Source organism: Chelmon rostratus, chromosome 15 (assembly GCF_017976325.1).
Source record: "Chelmon rostratus isolate fCheRos1 chromosome 15, fCheRos1.pri, whole genome shotgun sequence".
NCBI lineage: Eukaryota > Metazoa > Chordata > Actinopteri > Chaetodontiformes > Chaetodontidae > Chelmon > Chelmon rostratus.
The window spans coordinates 2,760,949-2,782,618 of record NC_055672.1 but is presented as its reverse complement, the minus strand read 5'-3'; the positions used below and the strand labels follow the sequence as shown (position 1 = coordinate 2,782,618).

The 21,670-nt window shown below is 44.5% G+C and overlaps 2 protein-coding genes across 2 annotated transcripts in view; one reads left to right on the top strand and one right to left on the bottom strand.

The window, feature by feature from the left end:
* Positions 1-21,670, top strand: part of brf1a (BRF1 RNA polymerase III transcription initiation factor subunit a) — a 110,183-nt gene that overhangs the window by 22,821 nt on the left and 65,692 nt on the right. Inside the window, exons 6-12 of the mRNA XM_041953885.1 lie at positions 335-407; positions 10,770-10,919; positions 13,414-13,507; positions 13,732-13,858; positions 15,783-15,822; positions 16,373-16,465; positions 19,182-19,496. Coding sequence (XP_041809819.1) covers positions 335-407; positions 10,770-10,919; positions 13,414-13,507; positions 13,732-13,858; positions 15,783-15,822; positions 16,373-16,465; positions 19,182-19,496 — 892 coding nt within the window. The remainder of the gene's footprint in view (positions 1-334; positions 408-10,769; positions 10,920-13,413; positions 13,508-13,731; positions 13,859-15,782; positions 15,823-16,372; positions 16,466-19,181; positions 19,497-21,670) is intronic.
* Positions 1,283-5,691, bottom strand: LOC121618397 (BTB/POZ domain-containing protein 6-B). The gene is made up of 4 exons (XM_041953886.1): positions 4,754-5,691; positions 3,935-4,025; positions 3,549-3,667; positions 1,283-2,924 (listed from the first exon to the last, which is right to left on the bottom strand). Exons 1-4 carry the CDS (start codon positions 5,146-5,148, stop codon positions 1,892-1,894), a joined length of 1,638 nt encoding a protein of 545 aa, XP_041809820.1. The 5' UTR covers positions 5,149-5,691; the 3' UTR covers positions 1,283-1,891.

The following is a 21,670-nucleotide window of genomic DNA, read 5'->3' as shown; positions in this document are numbered from 1 at the left end:
GCAACGGCCTTATTTCATACCCTAATAGTGTGTTTTTCACTGTCAAACACACCGGCCACCCTCAATCGTATCCCTCCTGCTAGGAAACATCTTGTGAGGTCTTAAGTTCACACTGATGCTCAAGCTGTAATTCTGCGAGTGGCTTTGAACGTCTCCTGGAGTCATTAAAGCTAAGAGAGAACATACAGGATCCCGTAAACACTCAAATCCAGTTAGAAAATCAGACTGAACTGCAGCACCATGTTTTCTTGTGACAGACACGCACTCAACTCTTCATTGTATTTTTTCTCAGCTGCTCTTCAGTTTGTTTTTAAATTGCTGCTCTTGTCCACAGGTCAACGTGTACGTGCTGGGAAAAACCTTCCTCGTACTGGCCAGAGAGCTGTGCATCAACGCCCCGGCTATAGGTACACTCTTCACTTACCTTCATCTTGCTCTGCTGGATTCACAATGCAAGACTTTGATTTTAAACCCTCTAAGCTCAAGCACCCTTTGACAGATGTCTTTTATGTAGAGTAATGGTCGTTATAAATATGGCTGCAGCTACCGATTTCTTTCAGTACTGAGGAATCACTCAGTCTATGACATGATGCCACAGTTCCCTTAAGTTCAAGGTGAGGCGTTTAAATGTCCAAATCCAAAGCATCATGAAGCTGAAACTACAGAGTGTTTGCCATATTTGTTTGATGAATTACTTGAAATTACTTTGAGGATAAAACATCACACTTCCAGTATGTTAAGAAACTTGAAAAAGATTCAAAACAGACTGCTCATAGAGATGAAAGAGGCTGTCACATTTCAGCAGATTCACACACTCATCACAGGTGTCATATAAAATACTTTAGTCTATACTGCATGAGTTATTATATGAAACCTGAGTTATTCTGCTATCAAACACAAGTTCCTTGATTACTTTTAATGTATTTTTCTGTGATGTGCACTGTGCAGCTGTTTTAGTGAACAAGAACATTATAAATATCAGATCAGCTAGCACATCCTTAATATTTAAGGTCATGATAAATAAACACCTTAGATGCGTACTTTTGACTTTCCAGTGAAAAAGGATGAATGAATGTCACTTTACAAAGAGGCTCATGCTTAGGGGCCATCATGACTCCTGTACCGTGCTGCAGGCCCATTAAGTAACCCATCCATGGCTGCAAAAACTTGCCGTTTTCATAAACCCAACGTGCAGTTCGCACAGTAGTAACCAGAGGGCGCTGCAGTCCCTCAAATCCCCGCTCCCTCACCCAGGCACCATAATGATGTGACATCTGTGGCTTCGATCACATTATAAGCTTTATGTTTTATCATCAGGTGTGTAAGCATTCTTGTACAGAACACATCTGGTCTTCTTTAACAGCATCAAGCTGTTAACAGTTAATTTGTATTTTACAAAAGACACAACGTTTCTGAGGCCATCCTCTGAAGTGCAAAACAACCGTTTTTGACAAGATTTCTACCTTTTTTGCATTTAGAATCATAACACTACATAAAATTTGCTCCATGTGTAATATTGCTGCTCGGACTATAGTAACAACATCGTATATAGACTTGCAATTAGACAATTTGAAGCGATCCCTACTTGTTCCAGTTGTGGAGCTCAGCTTGATTACATAACCACAAATCACTGTATTAATGTTGTTTCTACAGCAGCCGCAGCCTGTTAACACAGGCATCAGAGCAAATAACGTTAACCCAGTATTTAAATTAAAAAAATAACATTAAATTAAATAAGATAAAACAACGGCTCCTTGGCTTTTAAAATAGTCTCTCAAAGAACTAACCAGGCCATTTAGTGTGACATTAGTCAAGTGTCTTTAATGCTACATAACTTTGAAGGCTGGGAGGCGAGGATAAACCTAATTTTCCATCAGCAGTCCAGAGCAGCTTATGCATAGAACACAAGCTCGGGGATCTGTCCTCCCTGTACTCCAGTCCCGTTGGTGCTGTCGGAGGAGCACTGGAATTGAAATGTCACCTTCCCGCACTGCACCTCCGTCATGCCCTCCTGGCCAAAATAGCTCAGTTCATTCCCATCCAGCACGGCGCTCACGGTGTAGAACGCGTCCTGCTCCACCTGAACAGGGTGCTCAAACCACACCAGAAACGTACTGCTCGACCCATCCGACACAAACTTTGTCAGGTTCTGCGCCAGGGTCACCCCCTGTCTCTTCAGCTCAATTTTGACGCTGTACTCGGCTTTGCCGCCGCTCGACCCGTACAGCCCCAGTCCGGCAATAAAGATCCTCTTGTCCACCGCGAACTGAATGCTGTCGCACCGGCCGCGGTAGCGCCACTGATTGCTCCGGTAGGCCGAGGACTGGAAGCGGTGGCACCTCTGAGGCGCCAAGCCCTTCCTCGCAGTCAAAGGGAAGTCCAGTTTGGGCTTTTTAGCCGCGGTGTACCACAGGAACACGTTGTGCGTCTCCTCCAGTGTCAGGATATCGCATTGCGCCGCCCCGTTGGCGAACTCCTCCAGGCTCATGGTGGGGATGCGCACCAAGAACAGCGCCTTGCCAAGGACATCTCTTTTGTTGCGGGTTGTGGGCCCAAAACCTTGTCTCTTGCACTCCGCTGTGGCCCAGTTCATTACAGCCTCAAACACCACCACCTCCTTGGTGTTGAGCGTCTCCCTCCGCAGGATGATCTCCAGCGTCTGCAGGTCGATCTCGCAGAAGCCCTCGGAGCACAGCGCGAGCTCGGCCTGAGCGTCGATCACCTCCCAGCAGCGCTGCGTCAGCTCGGGCTCCTCGAACAGCCGGCTCTGGGACAGCAGCACGCAGGCGTTCTTGGCCTCCAGGCTCGTTTCCAGGAAGGTGACGCAGGCCTTAGCCAGTGCAGGAACGATGTACTTCTTGGCAGCATACAGGGTGGCCAGCACCGTGTCTGCCTCCAGGTCGATCTCATCGCTATACATGTACCTGGGAGAAGGAAAATAAGCTTTTAATCGCTGCACACATACAGAAATTTAACTAAGAGCAACTACTTCGATAACAATGCACACTTAACAAGATGGTATGAGAACATTAGGTCTTTGGGTCCTTGAAAAACTTGTGGAAATGCTCATTTCTTCTTGTTTCTAGTTAAATATACTGCATCAAATGTCCACAAGAAAAGCAAAAAACAGAAATAATCTTTAGCTTCTTCCCAGGGAGGATTGCATGCTGACTTAACACAACCAACCCTTTTCACACAAAGCCTGACACGCAACAGTCTATGGAGCTGGCTTAGCCGGTGCTACCGAAGGAGCAACAAAGGCAGGTTATTTATAACTACTAGTCTGCATCTATTCCCCTCTAAGAAAATTGTCAGGCTGTGGATGAGGAAAAGGAAAAAAAAATGTTTCTAGTTGGACAAAGAGCTCTGAGAAAACCAGCAATTACAGAGCACTGTGCTGCTGCCGCCGCTGCTTTCTGGCGCTCCCAGCATTTTGGCTTTCGCCTCTGCTTAGCTTTAGATGAGTAATAATATGCTTTGAAGTGACACTGACTGCGCTTGTCATCTCTCCTTCTGGTTGGCTGTGTGAGGGATGGTGAGTGGCTTACTTCAGCAGAATTAGAAAAGCAGCAGGTTCCACATCTGGGATATGGATCTCAGACTCCTCCTCCGCCAGATCGCCGTAAAACATGGCACAGAAGACGGAGCTTCCCACGGCCAGCACATACTGGGAGGGAGGAAGGGAGGGAGGGAGCAGACAGATGCGTCAGAGAACACATGCAACCAGAATCAGTCTTTGCTAAGTTCAATAGGAGAGCAGGAGCAGTTCTTTCCAGTCGCACTGCTGCAGAGATCACACAGCTTCACCATTCATCTAACAGACATTTAAATTTAACACGAACATCACTCAGTTTGGCCTTCAGGCTTTCTATTTTCTCATCGAAATAAATCAGAGGTTTTTTTTTTTCTTTTCCGGGAGGCAAAATGTCTTTACCTTGTGTGCTGGAACCTTCTGCGATCCCCCCAAGGGGCCAACAATGAAGTGGACATCAGCCATCAGCTCATTGTTAAACATCAAGGCATTCCTAAAAGCAGACCAGGTTTCATGAATAAGCCTCAATCAAGTATTGTATAACATCAAGTCCTCCCACACTCTTTTTGCCTGGAGACACTGGTTGTTTTCACAGGTTTGGGGAGAATATAGCAACGGTAGTAGGGCTGCAGCTAATGATTAGGTTCATTATTGATTAATCTACTGGTTATTTTCATGACTACTAGTTTGCAGAGTGTGACAGATGCCTATCACAAGCTCCCACTGTCCATGGTGACATTTTAAATGTTTTGTTTTCTTCCATCAACAGTCAAAAACCTTAAGACATCAAAATCTACTGCCCTAAAAGACGACCCGAAAATAGCCACAACTTAGAAAGTGGAACCAGTGAGTCTTAAATGATGGATCAGTTATTCACGTTGTGGCTTATAAGTGATATGCACATCAATCGATTTACTGCTGCTGCTCCATACAGGAGGACTTGCATCCTGAAATGCATGCACTCATCCAGACTTTAAATGTTAAGATTAATGTTGCTCAGCAAGTAGATTCTGCAGGAACAGTTTCCCAAAATAAACCACCACGTACTGCACTTATCTCTTTATTCCTATCACATCACTACATTGTGTTGGAGTGGACGTGATGTCCTGTTGTTGCTCCATTATGACCTTAATGTACTTCATACGAGCTGCAGGGACTCATATACTTGTTAAATGTAGTTTGGTCGTGCAGCGGATTGAGACAGATACTTGGCGGAGTTACCTCTCTCTCAGTGTGGGGTGGCTGCACTGCCAGCTGGGGGGGTCTACGTTGTTGTTGTTGATGTTTTGCTGGGTGGTCGGGGTGGTCGCCGCGCTGCTGCCGCTGGCCTGGCTCACCGGCGCCTCCTTGGTCTTCTCGGTGTCCGCCACCGTGGTGCCGTTGGACAGGTTGGTGTTGTTGGTGTTGGCGGCGGGGTACAGCTCCGCAGCCATCTTCTGCTTCTGCTTCTTCTTGCTCGTCAGGGACAGAGTCAGGATCTCATAGCATACCGGCAGCCTGCCCGGGAGCTTGCCGACCTTCTTGGACTTTTTCAGTGTTTCTGGAAGTAGGAGCAGATAAGTCAAACACCTCATGATCCGGCCATGATGGAGCAACCTGCAATCTGCCGTTGGCATCGGCACAAGCAACCGATCGTCGTCGTGTTGGTGTCCGGTGGACCGAATCGTCTCGCGGGCTCGATATGAACTAAGTGTTCGGCGGTTCGCGGAGCGGAGATTTCAGCCTCTTCTGCGCGAAATTCGGCCGCTACGGCGCCGCTTTAAAACGGCATCGACAGCGAAGTTCACACGACAACATGTAAATATCCGTCCAGGCCCGGCGGAGTCCGCTTCCTCCTCCGCTTCCAACTTCGACCACAAACACTTTTCCTGCGTTTCCTGACGGTCACCTCATCCTTTCCGGACGGAGAAACGTCCGCGAAGCGTCGCTTGTTTTCCCTTTTTCAGCGAGTGGGTAATCCGGATAGTCGCAGCTGGTATTCAAGTCCTTCCTATTTTTTTTCCACCCCGCCTCTGCGTTAATCCTCTCAGATTTTTCTCCCTCTTTCTCCCAACCGACTGTCGACCGAGACGAAGCTAACTACGATGCTGCGTCGCGGCCGCACGCATCCGAGGTAAACAGTCATTTGTCGGGAGTTTTTAAGGTCTGCTCCATTTTTTTCTGCTTTTTTTTTTTTCGTCGTGATCTCCTCGGACGCCCAGGGCTCGCCGAGGACCAATCAGATTCAGGCGCCGCGGTGACGTCAGGGGAGCGGAAGCGCCTCCTCCAGCGGCTCCGCAGAGTGCGTCACCGCTCCGCCTCTGTCCCGCTGATGAGACCCGGCGGTGGGATAAAAATAAAATTAAAAAGAAGGTCGGTTAAATACGACCCCAGCAGCCCGGCGCAGTAACGAGGCGAAAGAAGCCCCGAAAAGCAGGAAACTCTCAAACATTTCACCCGAGTTGCACTTTCACACCGCTCTGTAATTTTATGTCATTACGATTTATGTCAACCTGAAAACAGTCTGTGTATTATTAACAGGATGGAGAGGCTGTGGCACCTCCCAGCCTGAGCACATGGCTCCCTAATTCAAGCCAAAATCATCAAACCATCCTTTATTAATGCTTTATCCCTTCCCAGGACACTGCCCTTCTACATTATCATGATGATAATATATAATGAGCATGTTAAGATTTTCTTTCAGAAAGAAACTTGATTAATCCTGAGGGGAACTGTTGTGCAGCAAATAGAAAATAATAATAATAAAGGTGGAAGAATAGAAATATTAATAAACAGATATCCAAAACCAAGGTTAACAGCAAGGTCTTTGCTTGGAGAATCACATACCGATAATGGGAAGGGAAATAATACTAATCCACAGTCCAGAAAAGGGAAGAGGGTATAGGAGCTAGTGCCGCCATAAGACTCTGACGTGCCACTATGATTAACCATTAAGACAAGGAATGAAGCAGTTGTAACAGTAGGGTGTACTTTATTGATTGTTGTACATAGCTGTCTTACAACAACAAATAACAGATGTATAAAAGAGAAGGAGTTGGCCAGTGGTGTGTCAGGAAGGTGGGGACTTAAGGGGAAACTAGGAGGGTTGAACCCAAATGCAGACACACAAGGGGGCGCTAGGCTCAATTAATACATTTATTAACACAAGGAAACAAGACAACCAAACTCAGAGGGCTAAAGGCTAACGACACACAAGGGTAACAGAATTCAAACAACGACACAACACAGGGATAGACAACACATCACTATAAGACACATGAAAGCAAGGGACGAGACTATGAATACTAACAATGAATACAATAAAGAACACAAAACGCTCCCGAAGGAGGAAACACAAAGGGCTATGAAAAAAGGAACTGACTACTGAAAGAACTAGATAAGAAAAACTCACAACTCAAATTACCTTCCTAGAAAACAGAAACGAGAATCTAAATAACAAAATAATCAAACAGAAAATCACTCTTTATCGAGGAGAACAAATCGGCAAGGCTATGAACTAAGAAAGGAAAATGGAAACTAGATTATTAAGGCTACAAACAAATATCAGGAAAGGACTATGGGTTGGAAACTCAACTAACAAGGGAAACGCAGACAACACAAGGATGGTGGAGCACTAACATAAAACAAGGCCTAAACAGGAACAAAGACAAGAACAAGACAAGAACCAAACTTACGGGAACTGTGGCAAACAAAGGACAGAGATAAACCAAGGAGACAATCACACAATCCACGGCACAGACAAGAACAAAGAAAAACAACAAAGAACACTCACTTACAGGCTAGGGCTAAATCAAGGAATCATGGGCTACAAGAATACATGGGCTTGGCAAGAGACATAGACAAGGTAGTGTTGACGACGACCCGACAAGGACAAAGGGAAGACACGGACTTAAATACATTAGGGAGGAACACTAATGACGCACAGGTGAAACACATCAGACAATCACACAGGAGGGAAAACACAGGAAGTAAAGTAAACCAAAGACACATAACAAGAACCTTCAAAATAAAACAGGAAGTAACCAAAACCAGGCAAAGACAGGACACAATGGGAAACTTAACCAATGTACAAACACAATGTGGCAAGACAATACAAAAACTCTTACATAAAATGTGGCATGACTAAAGACTAAGACATTAGGAATACACAGAGTAGAACAGAAATGAACATGAACAAAGAAAACACTAAACCAAACCCGGCGTGCATGGCACGGGTCATGACATGGTGTGAAGGAAGTTGCTGTAAAGCTGCACACACCTAATCCATATTCTAATCAACAAGTCATATATATATGATATATGTACAGCTGTGCATGTAAAATATCAAATCTCAAGTACAGGTAGCTGATAAAAAGTCAGATATCGATACAAATAAAATTAAGATTAAGATAAGAAGACATATAAACGTATAACAATTCTCTACAGGCATGTACGTACGGGGGAAAAAAAGAAAACCGCTTCCTCGCTTGTCATGTTGGAAAAAACTAATTACTGGCACAAGTTAAAGTAAAATCACACTCATGAATGAAAGTGTGTGTTCATAGTATCAGGACATAGCCTTAAATATAGCGTTTAGCTGTTTGTGACAGGTTTAATGGACGTCAAAGACAACACAACTGTGTTTTAAAAGGCAAAATCCAAAGGTAGATCCAAATACCTACAGTCAGAATCAAAGCAGAACCACAAACACAAGCAGATCCTTCAGTTTCCCACAGCCAGTCGATCAGTCTGATCGGTCTGCTGCTGTTGTTGCTGCTTTGGTCAGTTAGCGACGAGCTAGCTGCTGTTGATGTTCCTGCAAATACTGAACTTCCTTTGCATTTTAAGATTATGTACTTTCAGTGTGTTTCCATTTCAAGAACACCAGAAACCAAAAAGAAAAAAAAAAAAGGCATAGTTATTATTGAAAAATAAGGCATTATTTAAACCCCTGTATAGTGATAAATATGCTGGTGGATAAACATGACATTCTGCCATCTTTACACAGCAAACTAACAACACAATCAAACATATAGAAGTGTATGTTTCTGCTTGTTTACCGCTGTGTGAAAGCCTGAAATAGCTTATCAGCTTATCGCCTTTGCACCCAGCAGCCTCTGATGAAGCGTCTTTGTTATTTCTGTGGAAAAACTGACCAAACACACGAGGTGGCATCATATCTGATTATTTCTTCCAGCTTCAGTGAAGTTCAGTACCATTCGGTGAATCCAGCGCATCATCAGTATTCAGTCAGGTCTGGATGAGTGAGGGCTTCTCGTTAGAGCTGACAGTTCGGTCTGATGACAATCACACAGAGAGAAGAAGAGCAAACTCAGAGCCCAGTTTATACACCCGCTGTAACAAAAAATAGACCAGAATGCATTGCAGCGCCAAGTCAGTTTGAGGGTTTTGAAGGAAGGGCGCAGCTCGCCCGCAACCGAATGATAACACTTTAATGCTATTCACGCATCCCCGCTCCCGCGTTTGATTGAAAGGAGCGAGTTCACGGCCCTTCTCTCGGGGGTGGTCGGAGTAATTTTGGGGAATGTGGGGAGCAGAAGCAGGAGTGGGCGAGGCGGGTCGAGGGGAAAGTAGGTACACGAGAAAGTAAACTGCAGCGCTCCATCACGAAATGACTCCCGGGCTGTTTGAGCATCGCAGATTGATTATACTCGACAGTGAAAGAGGATTTGAGGTGTTTTTTTTCTTAAACAGCCTATTTTTTTCTATGGAGATCTTGCCTGGCCCAGCGTTTACAGACAGTAAAACTTGGAGCAGTGATGGCGAGCTCTGCAGACGTATCATTACATGGTGCAGAGGGGGGGGTGGGGAGGATCAGCCTGGATCTTATTACCAGCTGGCTCTACCAGCTTTCCACTGGACTGCTCTTTAAACGCAGCCACTGGCTTCAAAGATATTTGACTCCACTGTCATAGCCGGGGCATGAAACTCCTCTTATTGTCTCCCGGCTACAGCGGAAAGAGGATTCCTCCTAATTCTGCTGTTAAATTAAGTTTCTTAGCAGGGTAAAATCACTTTTAGAGCAAAAAAAAAAGTCTAAAGGCAAAGTGGCCACCTGCCAGGCTGTTTCATGGCTAAAGCAGGTGGTTCTGATGCTTTTCGTCTCTGCATCTCGTCTCTGAATCCAAAGTATTTTCCATAAAGTTTATGATATGCTACACTGTACAAGTCTCTCAGACATTTGAGAAGCAAAAAGGTTTGAGAAGTGAGCTCGCGATTGGAGGCCTGCCCATACAAATCCTTTCGCCAGCTGCGAAAATCTGGACAGAGACGCTGAATGAGAAACAGGCTGCTTCGAGGATCACTTGAGCTAAATGCTAATCCTCAAGATCTCCAGTGGAGCTAATTAGCAGCCAGCAGCAGGAGACTGGTTTTACTGGGAAGCTCACAGGTGCTAGTGAGTTTAAATCTGTGTGATTTCAAAGCACTACAAACTGCGTTTTCTTTGAGGCAGCGTGGACAAAATGACTTTGCTGGAATTTGTCTTTTGGTTTGTTTGCTGCTCAGACAGGCGAAGCAGGGCCTGCAAACAGAAATCACACGGACACAGAAGCCGGCTGTTTAACCAGACCAGAAGCGCCTGAGAGAGTTTTGGCAGCAGCAAACAGATCTGATATCGGCCCCTGAAACTGTAGCATGATGGACTTGCACGCTCTCCTCGCCATGATTTATCCTCTCCAGTTAATCACACGGAGACAAAAGCTGAATGTGATCATTACAGGATACTTAGAGTCATACAGCATGCAGCGAGCTGCAGCTGCTTCAGATTACAGACAGTAGTTGTCTTGAAAAGGATCTGAAGTCCAGGCTGTGTCTGACACTCACTCATTCGCTGACATGATGCATCCTGTAGTTTACTCACTAGTGAGCAGCAAAACAAAGATTTCAGACACTTATCAGTCATCAACATTTTGAATCATCGCTAATTTCAGGGAGTTTTGTGGGATCTTTAGTGGAGTGAGTAGATTTTGGCACAAATGGCAGAAGGTAAATTTTGTGAACTTCATATGAATATCAATCTTTTTAAATCTTCTTCTGTAGCTGCATCCAGATCTGTTTCAACAACCCGCCACTCCTCTGGTCCATCACCCAACGTTCCACCTAGTTTCCACCATGATGTTGCCTTTGAGGTATCCTGCTAAACAGACAGGCAGATGTACCTGAAGGAAGAAATGCTCCACATGTTGAAGGTGGCAAGTCGTCCCTTTGAGAGACTAAACGTTTGTGTCTCAAACAGACCCGTGCCTGTACATCCCCCGTTTCGCCCACCTGCTGGAATTTGGGGAGAAGAACCACGACGTCTCCATGACGGCGATGCGACTGGTGCAGAGGATGAAGAGGGACTGGATGCACACGGGACGAAGGCCGTCGGGACTCTGTGGAGCAGGTAACCGTTAGACGAGGCGCCGTCGAGATCTTTTATTTTCAGGTGAGTGGTGCTGGCAGCGGGCTGGAGGCTCTGGGCTGCAGGCCCGCCGTCAGAGGATATCTGGTTTCAGCCCTCAGAGGAGAGAAAGTGATTAACGTTCGCTGCTCTGTTGGCTTCTAACATCAAGGTGCCCTTCAACCTCACATAGTCCTGAAAAGCTGCCCAGTGACCATCAGCATTTGTAGCTCAGCCCGATACGTCTTATTCTGACCTCACAGTCCAACAAGCTCATTCTTCTCCAACAGAAAATTATTTTATGACTCTGGCAAGTTGACTGCCACGTTTTACTCTGTGACTGGTAGGAAAGAAGTGTGAAGCTGTACAAGGCAAAATATGATATAGACATCTTTTTTTGTCCTGTATTTGTACACTAAACCGAACAAGCAAACCTGCCTGTTAGCTCAGAGTGCAGCATTAGCTGTTAGCATATAATGATCTGGTCAGAGCTTTAATAATAGAAACTGGTGACTGATCCACAGGGCTCCAGCATACAACATCTGGCACATGTGTAGCGTCTGGTATGTTTGACAGTACACAGCGGGAAGTTCATACTGCACATGGTTGCAGTACTGATCAATAACTCATTGATAGTTTGGGACACACTCACAGTTTATTTCTCACTTCTCACCCCCCGAACGTTGTGTATTCAGGGTTAGTGTTATTATAAAAAGAAGTTTTAGTAATGCAGAGACGAGTGCTGCGCACACATTCACCTCTAAAAGTAATTGGACTAGTTTTCCATTTTTAAATATGAGTAATGTCCATATATAAGCTATCAGGACTCTGGCAGTGAGTTTTCTACAGCCTCCATTGTACAAGAGGAATCCCGTCTATCTAAACTTCTCAAGGACACTGAAGTCCTACATCTCTGAATTATGTGTTATTTGTTTTTATTATGGGGAAAAGGTGAATTTAGTTTACTCTCTTATGTCTTGTTGTCCTGTTTTTCATCCAAACCCACTTCAGATGGTTCAAGTGCACCTTTCATTTTCCAGTTTTTGAAGGATTACAGCCTTTTTTTCTTCTTTAATTCCTGTTTGAAATATCTCACACAGTCTTAAGATCAGTCCATGCGCCCCTTTTATCAGTCTTCAGTTGGATAATTGTGTTTGTGTTTGCTGTGATGGCAAATATGGAGGTAAAATTAAAAACATGAAAGCTCTAGTCTTATTCTATAGCCGAGCCTGACCTCTGACCTCTTCCTGTAGGAGGTCAGAACTTCCTTATACAGATCAATAGCGTCACACATGCACATTGACTTGTGGCTAAAGGGGGTCTGTCCACAAACGGATCCAGTAGCTGCTGAATCCTGTAATCCACCTGCGTCTCTCACTAAACGTGTTTGGGCCTTTTTCCTGTTTGCTGGTTATCTGCCATAGAAACATATGGGTGAGGCAAACCTGCTAACACCTGCCTAAACGTACCGCAGCCTGGTGTCGGTTTACCACCCGGCCCGTCAGCCGCTTTCGGTGAGTCTCCTGGGCTTCTCTCCCCGTCGCCGGCGTCCACCTGAACACGCTCGGCTTTGACGCGCGACCAGCCAAGACGTCCTGAGATCGAATCACCGGCTTCCTCCGCTCCCTGCGTGTTTACGTTCACGGTTTCAATTTTCGTCTCTCTCTGTTCCTCTGCTGCATTGCCTGAATAATTAATTACTCATCATAAATCATTGAGAAGGATACAGTCAGATGGAAGAAGGAAAAGTTTGTTCTCAAACATGATGCAAACATCGCCGATGACGAACCAGAAACGTGCGTCTGCAGAAAGTTCTTCGGGGCATTTTGAAATTGCATCATGGGTTACTTTTAAGGAGTTAAAGAACAAAGTTTCAGCCGCTTTAAGAGAGAGAAATCAGCAGCTTTGAAGATGCGAGGTTTCAAGGTAACGGCAGTAAAATGTTTGAGGAAGTCGTCAGCCGAGCTAAAAGCCACCACATCAGTCCTAAAGGCTGTTAGAAGTGTGCATGCTGAAGCAGAAGCATCCATCTTTTAACAGGCTCTTGTGTGAGGCAACTCTAATGACTCTTATATAACTGTTCTCCTTCAAGGAGGCTCGCGCTGCACTTCGTTGCATAATATTAGTGTTGTTACTCCCTTTTAAAACCGTGTTTTCGCGTGTGGGCGGCCGCTGGCTCGGCGAGCTGAGGCGCTCCCGTCCCGTCGGCCCCGTCCTCCCGTCGTCAAGGTGCACGAGCAGAGACGCCCGAAAAGCAAACGGAGCGTTTGTGCGTTCAGTCACGTCTCACCCCGTTTGTGTACATTTGATTTATCAGCCTCTGTGTATCGGTGTGTTTTATTTCCAAAACACGGCGCAAAAGAAATCTCAATGTGACGAACACAAGTTAAATCCTTCGTGTACATTTATGTAGTTTAGGGATGAGACAGGTTGAGTTGTAAATAATGTGGGATCTCATCACATCGTGTTTTTTTTGGTTTTTTTTACCTGTTTCCAGCCCTTCTTGTAGCCGCTCGCATGCACGACTTTCGCCGCACCATCAAAGAAATCGTCAGCGTGGTGAAAGTGTGTGAAAGCACGCTGAGAAAAAGGTGGGTGGTGAAAGGTTTTGATCTTTTTTTGACTTTCCTCATTCAGAGGTTGACTTCTGGAGAGACGTTTGGTAGTTGTCGAATCAAAGTAAAGGTCTTCTCACACAGGATTTATCTGGTTTTAAGCCAAGAAGTTAATGATGCGTAAATGAGCAGCGTAAATTTGTTTGTGCTCTCCATACGACCGTTTGAACTCCACCTCCCCTGTCGTTCTCCTGAACTAGACTGACGGAGTTCGAGGACACGCCCACCAGTCAGCTGACCATCGAAGAGTTCATGAAGGTGGATCTGGACCAAGAGTGTGACCCGCCCTGCTTTACAGAAGGACTGAGGAAGAAGAGAGCCCATCAGGTGCGGATGTTAACTCACATGTTCTGAGGAGAAACAAGCCTGTCGGTTGAAGGAGCCTTTGAGTTCATTCACGTCAACAGTGTTTTATCAATTTTAATCAGTTCCCTGAAATTATCCATTTACCCCTCAGGGAATATTAAAATTTCATGTTGTACTTCCTCTAGTAATTAAAGAAGAATATTACTGTCAAATTAAAGGTCGCTGTTCTATTTGTCCACAACAATCCTGATTCCAAAACAGCCAGGTCGCTGCGTAAAACATCCATAAAACAGAACGTGTTAACTTTCTGATCCTTTCTGACATAAATTCACCTGAAAACAGCACAAAGACAAAATATTTAATGTTTGAGCTCATCGGCTTCATTGATTTCTGTAAATATCAGCTGATTCTGAATCTGATGCAGCAACACGTTTCAAACAAGTTGGGACAGGAGCAACTAAAGACTGGGAAAGATGTGGAACGCTCCAAAAACACCTGTTTGGATCATTCCACAGGTAAACAGGTAGATTGGTAACAGGTGATAGTATCATGATTGAAAGGCTCAGTGGTTCACAGCGAGGATGGAGCGAGGTTCAACACTTTGTCAGCACGTGATTGGATAAAGGAGATTAATACCTGGACATAAACACTTCAGGAAACACAGTTTGTTTCTTAACGGTTGATTCTGGTTTTATTTACGTTTTAGTCCAGACTGTTCTGGAAACAGGTTTGTTTTAACACAGAGGCAGCAGCGTTGGGAGATTTCTTACTCATGAAGCCGCACATTTAACTTTGTTTTTGTTTTGCTTTACAAGAGCAATAATTGATGAGCGTTAGAAGCATCAGTAGGTGATTTTGCTGACTGTGGACAGAGCCATGCTAGCTTTTCCCGCCCGCGTCCAGTTTTTATGCTAAGCTATGCTAAGCACCTTCTGCCTGTAGTTTCATATTTACAATATAAACATGAGAGTGGTATCAAGATTCTCATCTAACTCGCTACAGCAAAGCAACAAAGCCTATTTCTTAAAATTACGGTATCCCTTTAAACTTTTAGCCAGTTAGCTTCAGGCAAGACGTGGCTGTGAACTTTCTTCTGGCAAACACTGTGAGATGATGTTGAGCCAGCTTTCAGGTCAGAAAATGATCTGTGGTTTTAAAGTAAGAAATTCAAGCAAAAAAAAAAAAAAGGTTTGAACATAAATCATGAAGCTACTGGCTTTAATCCAGTCGGAGCTGTGGTTTGTGTCTTCCATCAAGAAATGAGTCTTTTTGAGATGCTGCAGCGAAACAGTGCAGCTTCACAGCCGAGCTGCACGATATCTCCAATCCAGTTGTTGTTTGTTCTGCAGCTTTCAACCACGTCTTGTGGTCCTCCTCTCCAGATGGAGTTGGCTCAGCTGTTTTCATGCGACCTAAACATGAGGTTTGTGTCACGTGATCACGGTGAGAAGCTGCTGCGGGAAGGCCACGAGATGCGGTCGAAAGCTTTGGAAGCAAGTCGGCCCTCGTGTTGAGCTTTTTTGCGTCGAGCTAAGAGAGTTTAATTCAAGTTTCGCTTCCCTCTTTGAGGACTTTCTGCTCAGTAATCGTTAACGAGGTCACAGCGGAAAAGAACAAAGCGGAGACACAAAAGCAGAAGCGTAGCGTGGCGTTTAATTGTTTGAACTTTCACAGTCCGGAGGCAGAGATCTGAGCGTGGATGTGTCGCTCAGTGTCTCACGCCAGCAGAACCAAACCAAACTCATGCTTGGTTTTATGTGCTTTTAGGAAGAAAATGTTCTGCTGAAAAAAAAAAAAAGGCAGCTGCTGCCAACCACCCACAGTCCTCGTGTTATGATGTTCTTTCATTCTGAGATGTTTTACTCTTGTTTCAGCCCGTACTCACTGTCGGATTCGGAAAAGGCTTTTATTTTACCGTTTGTCTCCTTTGTCCCCCTCCCTCCAGCTGGAGATTGAGCTGAAGAAAAAGATGGATGACGTCGAAGGTACTGCGATATCCTCGCGTTTTTTTTGCCATCACATCAAAGGAAGCGTGACTTTTCTTTTTGTTTTACATCTCCTTTCAGGGCAGTCAGATCCTCATTCATAATGCTGAGAAAGTCTAGCAACACTTTCTTGTTTTTGTTCCACGAGTCTGAGATTTGGCTGACCTTCACTAAATGCAGATGAGTGTTGGATGTGATTGAAGCGAGTATAAAAACTACAAAACTGCAGTACACGGAGAGGAAACAGCTCCCTGTCTTTATCATGATTCAGTTTCAGCCCAACATGTCATCAACCATGCATTATGTTACACGAGCAACATATTATATTGTAATTATGGCAGATGTAATTTAAAGGGTTCGGCGAAGGTTCAGAAGAACAGGCTGTTACAGAGAACACAAAAGATGTATAATTTACTTTCCCTGCAGGAATTACACACAATCATTTCAAGGACATGAGAAAAGTTGCAGCATTTCTACTCTTTCTGTGTTTTTGCACCTAAGACGATTGATCCGGGAATCATTCTGGGTTTCACTTTTCACTTTCCGACAGATGAAATCCAAGGCTACCAGGACGAAATCGACGCAGAGCTGGAGACCAGCAGACCCAAACTGAGAGGAGTTTACGCTGCCTACGTGAAGGGAGGTACGGAGCAGAGAGGAGTGCTGGTTAAAGCGCCAGGAGGTGCAGAGCTGTGTCTGAACTCTTTATCTCACATGTTAACAGTGTGGAATTTATATGTAAGAATGCACGTTTAGTATATAAACAGTATATGCATCCATCCCATAATTTTTTCCTGTAGAAACAGCCTGTTTAGACGACTAGTTGCCTGAAGTCACTCCCTATTTGCTGCCTAGTCCACCATATTTACTCCAACTCAAATTCTCAGTGTGAAATGCAGCTCGTGCACGATACAGCGCCCTGAAAAATACCCACAATGCAACAAGATAAAAGCATCTACAGCATTTACTCTGTGCTTTGCCAACAATCATACAATGCAAAGCTGCAGAAACTGATAGATGTGTAAGTACAGTCGTGCAGTTTACGTTCTGTCTGTGAGAACAGTGTCTGCCTGCGTCTTCACATTTAACTTCATAAAGTTCGTTATTAGCGTTAGCATGCTAACATTAGGACGTCACACAAACACGCTCAATGTTATCCTGTTCCTTAGCTAACTGTACGCACGTTAACGTTGTAGCTTGTGATCGTGTTGTTAACATGCATGTTGAAATGCTAGCTGCAGCTCGTGAAATGAAGCTTGTTATCAGGCTAATTAGCTGCTTTAACTGCAGCTTTCACAGATGAAAAACAGTCTGGAAATAAAAACCTGAGCCTGACAATCTAAAATGTCCTGAAATGGCCACCGTACAGAAGATTACTCAGAAGATTGCTCTTGTCTGGTTTCTAGTTTTACTTCTGTCCTTACTTTAGTTTTCTATACGTCTTATTATTTATTGTTTACTGTCTCTGTTTATTTATTTCTGTCCTTCTGCAACTGCTCATCTTATTTTTGACCTTCACTACTGGTTAGGATCTTGGAATATCTCATTATCTGTGAAACACTTTTAGTTTTGTGGGTGTGTAATAAGCATCATAGATCCTCATTTGACTTTTTGAAAACTGTAATTTCGTAACATGAGATCTGAACACCAGCCTGATTGGTCGCAGCACTGAAATTGATATAGCAGCAGTAACACGGCCAGCTGTCGACTTGGTTGAGCCAGAATGCCAACATCACTTTTGGGGACATTACATAGACTTACATTCATTTCCTGGAGGCTTATTCTAACCATAACCACCACCATAACCATAACCACCACGCTCCTAATCCTCACCCTCAACCTTAACCAAGTCTTCACCCTGAAATTTAATGATCTACAATCATTTGGTCCCCATAAGGAGGGCGAGTCCTCATAATGTGACTGTGTAAATAGATTTATGTCCCCACATATAAGTAACACACACACACACACACACACACACACACACACACACACACACACACACACACCCCATGAAAAACAACAGTGTGCACTCACTGTCACTCTTTCTCTTTATCTGTTTCTACCTTTGGCTCTTTATCTTTGGCCCTCTGTCTTTGTCTGTTTCTGTCTCTGTCACACACACACACGCGCACACACACACACGCACACACACACCTCATATCCCCCCCTGTTTTCACACAGTGGGGGGGTTGCAGGCTGTCACTGATTTCAGGCATGTTGCTCTTCAGCTGCTGCGATGCTTTCAGATCCGCCGGCGTTTCGTTTCTTCTCAAACCGATAACTGAGTCGCTTTTTCTGACTCGTGGGCTGAAGTCTGTGTGAGGACATTTTAATTACGGCTGATTAAAGGACACGTTTTAATTAGATACCAGGACTGCGAGAGGGCGGCCAAAATTATGATCCCAATTATTTTGTGTGGATGTGATTACTTATCACTGTTTCTGCTCTGTGTTTGGGGAACAGAATGATTTCTCTGCACTTTTGGCTTTTTATATCAACATCTTCTCTATTCTTTCACTAACGTGGCCGTTCTAAATCTTTTTTCTTGCATTATTTTTAATTGGGAAACTGAAATTCTGGTATATAATTACACCCAGCTAATTATACAGTCTGACCATAAACTGTATGTACCTTCTCTTTTATTAATCCTCCGGGAACACTGAGGAGTCATGACCCGTATAATAACATACAACGTAGTAATGGTGAGAAAAACTATATTATAATTGCTAAAATGGAGTATTTTAGGTGCAGTGACCATCAAGTTACTGGAAGTAGTGATTGCTTCACTATTTTCTCGCATTTTAGAGATAAAACAATTAACAGATTAATTAAAAAAACAAAAAACATTAGCAGATTAATTGATAATGAAATAATCAGTAGGCCCAGCCCTGCATCCTAAATGTAGCTATGCTAAATGTGGCTCTAGCTAGCATCTCTACTAAGCTAATGTGCTGTTGCTATGCTACATAGGATGGTTGGATCCATCAATGGTCCTTCAGTGATTTTCATGCTTATTGATCCCTGAGCCTGTTGTCTGGTTGTCTATAAATTATCCATGTTGTTCACTATGAGGTCAGGGACCCCCTGGTTTTTGGGGGGCCTGCAGGAGGTCCTGAGCTAGCTCAGTTACACTGTTTTGGTTCAGTCGATGTAAACGTTTGTAGAAGATTTGAAGTCACGCTTCTGTTTTTGCAAGTGTCCGTCCTGGTGATGAAGACAGATTTGACCCAATCCGGGCTGATCTGGGGCTGATCCTGACCTCTGGTGTCCCTGTCTAAGTGGCTGCAAGCAAAACAGGAATTCCCCTGAAGCAGTCAATTAAACTCCATGTTGAACCGTGTCCGTTTCTCTCCCAGACAGCAAAACTGCCAGCGACGACAGCCTCTCCACGTCGTCTAAGACGGGAGACGACGAGGAACCAGACGAGGAAGACGAGCTCCAGGCCGTGGCCAAACACTTTGGCAAAGACCTCGGCGAACTCACGCTGGAGGCTCTGATAAGACTCGAGCAGAAGGGACCGGGGGAGCAGGAGGAGAACCAGGAGCTGGAGGAGGATGTCCCAAAGAGGAAAGCCCCTTCGCTGGAGTCCATCCTGGGCACGATGCCCACAGCAGCCACTCTCGGCCTCAACCAGTCCATCAGCGACTGCATCGGCGAGGAGAAGGAGAACGGTGAGTGCACTTATTTGGTTTAACTGACGCCGCCATATTAGAAGTCTCAATTTTCCCGCAGAACAAACTCATTTGGAGTCAAATGGCAGGAATTAGATTTGAGTTTTTCTCAGTTTTGTCACAGAATGCTGATTTCTGGGGCATAATAATCTCATTTGTTGGCTCTCAAGTTTCTCTCCGTGCACTGTTTTTAGATTTGTTTTCTGAGACGTCATCCGTTCCTGCTTTGTAACGCTTTTCATCTTTGGCCTTTTGATGTGTCGTCAGTTTGATCCAAGCTGAGAGGTTGCATTCGATAAATCTGGAGCGTGCGCACGGTCGTCGAAGTCGAGCAGATCTGAGCATCAAGTGGTTTAAAGACTACGTTTCAAGCATTGCATTGTTTGATCGAGCAGACGTCTGCATAAAAGCAGCAGAACCCTCGAGGATGATCTGATTATGAATGCTGCCATGACGCCGCTCAGCCTTGACTGAGTCTGGTACCGACTGTATCTCCGTAATAACCCATAATCAAGTTAAAGAAGGCTCTCTCAGGTTTAATTGTCGTAATTAACGCTGCTCCAGAAAGAAACTGGCTGAGCTGCGTGTGAAATTTGTCATCCCTTATTATGTTCTACCCTCTTCAGTACCCTGCACACCGGAGAGGAATGTGTGGGAGACACGTTCGCCGAGTTTCTTAACCCTTGAGGCTGTCGATGCGGATTTGTGCCAAAATGCTGGAAGTTGCTGTTGTTTTGTTTATTTGCAGCACATTCGAAGAATTTTTCTCTGGAGAGGTGGTCTGTCGGATTTCTGGGCAGATTTTGATTTGAATTGATCAAATCAAAGGGTTTATTACAGTGCAAAGGTTCATGAGTGTGGACTCGAGTCACACGACTTGGACTTGGATCTTCTTCAAGTCGTCGTGTGATGAGGCTCATCGTATGTGTGGCCATGAATGACAAACATGGCTGCGATTAAAGGGTTTAATCGCTGGCTGATCTCACCGGGGAGCTGAATGATTAGCGGTTAGCTGAGTGTGTGTTCGTGTGTGTTTTTCACTCTCTTCCTCCTTGTTTTCCTGTCACTGTCTTCTTCTGTGGTGGTTGGCTGACGAGCTTAGCTGTGCCACCGACTGTTGCCCTCATGTCACGTGAGAGCACGGTAAGCAGTCCTGATCACGTGACCTTACGAGGCAGCTGGATTTGTGAGGTCACACAAGAGTCCAGTCCTGATTTGCTGGTAGGGGATCGAGGTGGTTTCCTAAACCTCTACTGGTGGACGCATTTCTGCCATTGCACAGTTAATGCTGCTTTATTACCCAACCTACTTTGACTTGATTCAGATTCCAGTCATGAATCTGATGATCAACAAAAAGATTTTGATTTAAAAATCTTTATTTTCCTAACAACCGATACGCTTTGACAGCAGCCAATCACGTTTCTCCAGCCGGAGGAAAATATCCATGTGGCAAATCAGCAGATAAATAATGATTTCTTTAAGACCTGGTTTGTCCCATGACGAGTTGGTGTTAAATTCAGCCTTGACTTTTAATGCACCAATGATGTGACTGATGTTGTATTCAGCTTCTTCTTCATGTGTTTTTAATTCTAATGAGCACCATAGAGGAAGCGTTCATGGATGCCCCGAGTACTCGCATTATACGGATATATGCGCCGCTCCTCTGGGGCTAATTTCTTCAAAACGACTCCAAATGCCACCAAAGTTGTCTGGGTGAGTAAATGGTCGTATTTAATGCTACAAATAAAGTCCAGGTTGTAAAAAACGAAAGTCCTTTAAAAGATAAGTCTGGTGTTATTCACACCTAAACTAACAAGGTGTTGGTCCTTTGTTTCCCACTGAAGTCATAATTCTTTGGATATGTAGTTTGTTTCGAAGGACAGTGTGTGTTTATAATGAAGGAACATGTCAGCCAGTGTTTTTAATAGTTTTTAGACAACAATGGCGTTCTGAATCCTGGTCCTTGTCTGTTTTGGATCATGGGGTTTGTGGACAGTAAAAACTATTTAAAATATGTCCAGAATATTATTGCGACTGATGTTTAGAGTCTCTTGTTTGCATGCGGCAGGTAACATGAACCTAAATGAACCAAGAACAGGCTGAACTTTTCCGCTGCGGTTAGAATGGAAAAAAAGGAACAAGAAAACAAACCGCAGGAGTGATCACACCCTCTG

What these genes read in the sequence shown, in the direction of transcription:
- LOC121618397 (XM_041953886.1), bottom strand. Translation starts at nt 5,148, where the DNA reads ATGCCAACGGCAGATTGCAGGTTGCTCCATCATGGCCGGATCATGAGG. An exon ending in AGAAGGTTCCAGCACACAAG is followed by an intron (nt 3,668 to 3,934) that starts GTAAAGACATTT and finishes CCTCCCTCCCAG; the next exon opens with TATGTGCTGGCCGTGGGAAG. An exon ending in GCTTTTCTAATTCTGCTGAA is followed by an intron (nt 2,925 to 3,548) that starts GTAAGCCACTCA and finishes TCCTTCTCCCAG; the next exon opens with GTACATGTATAGCGATGAGA.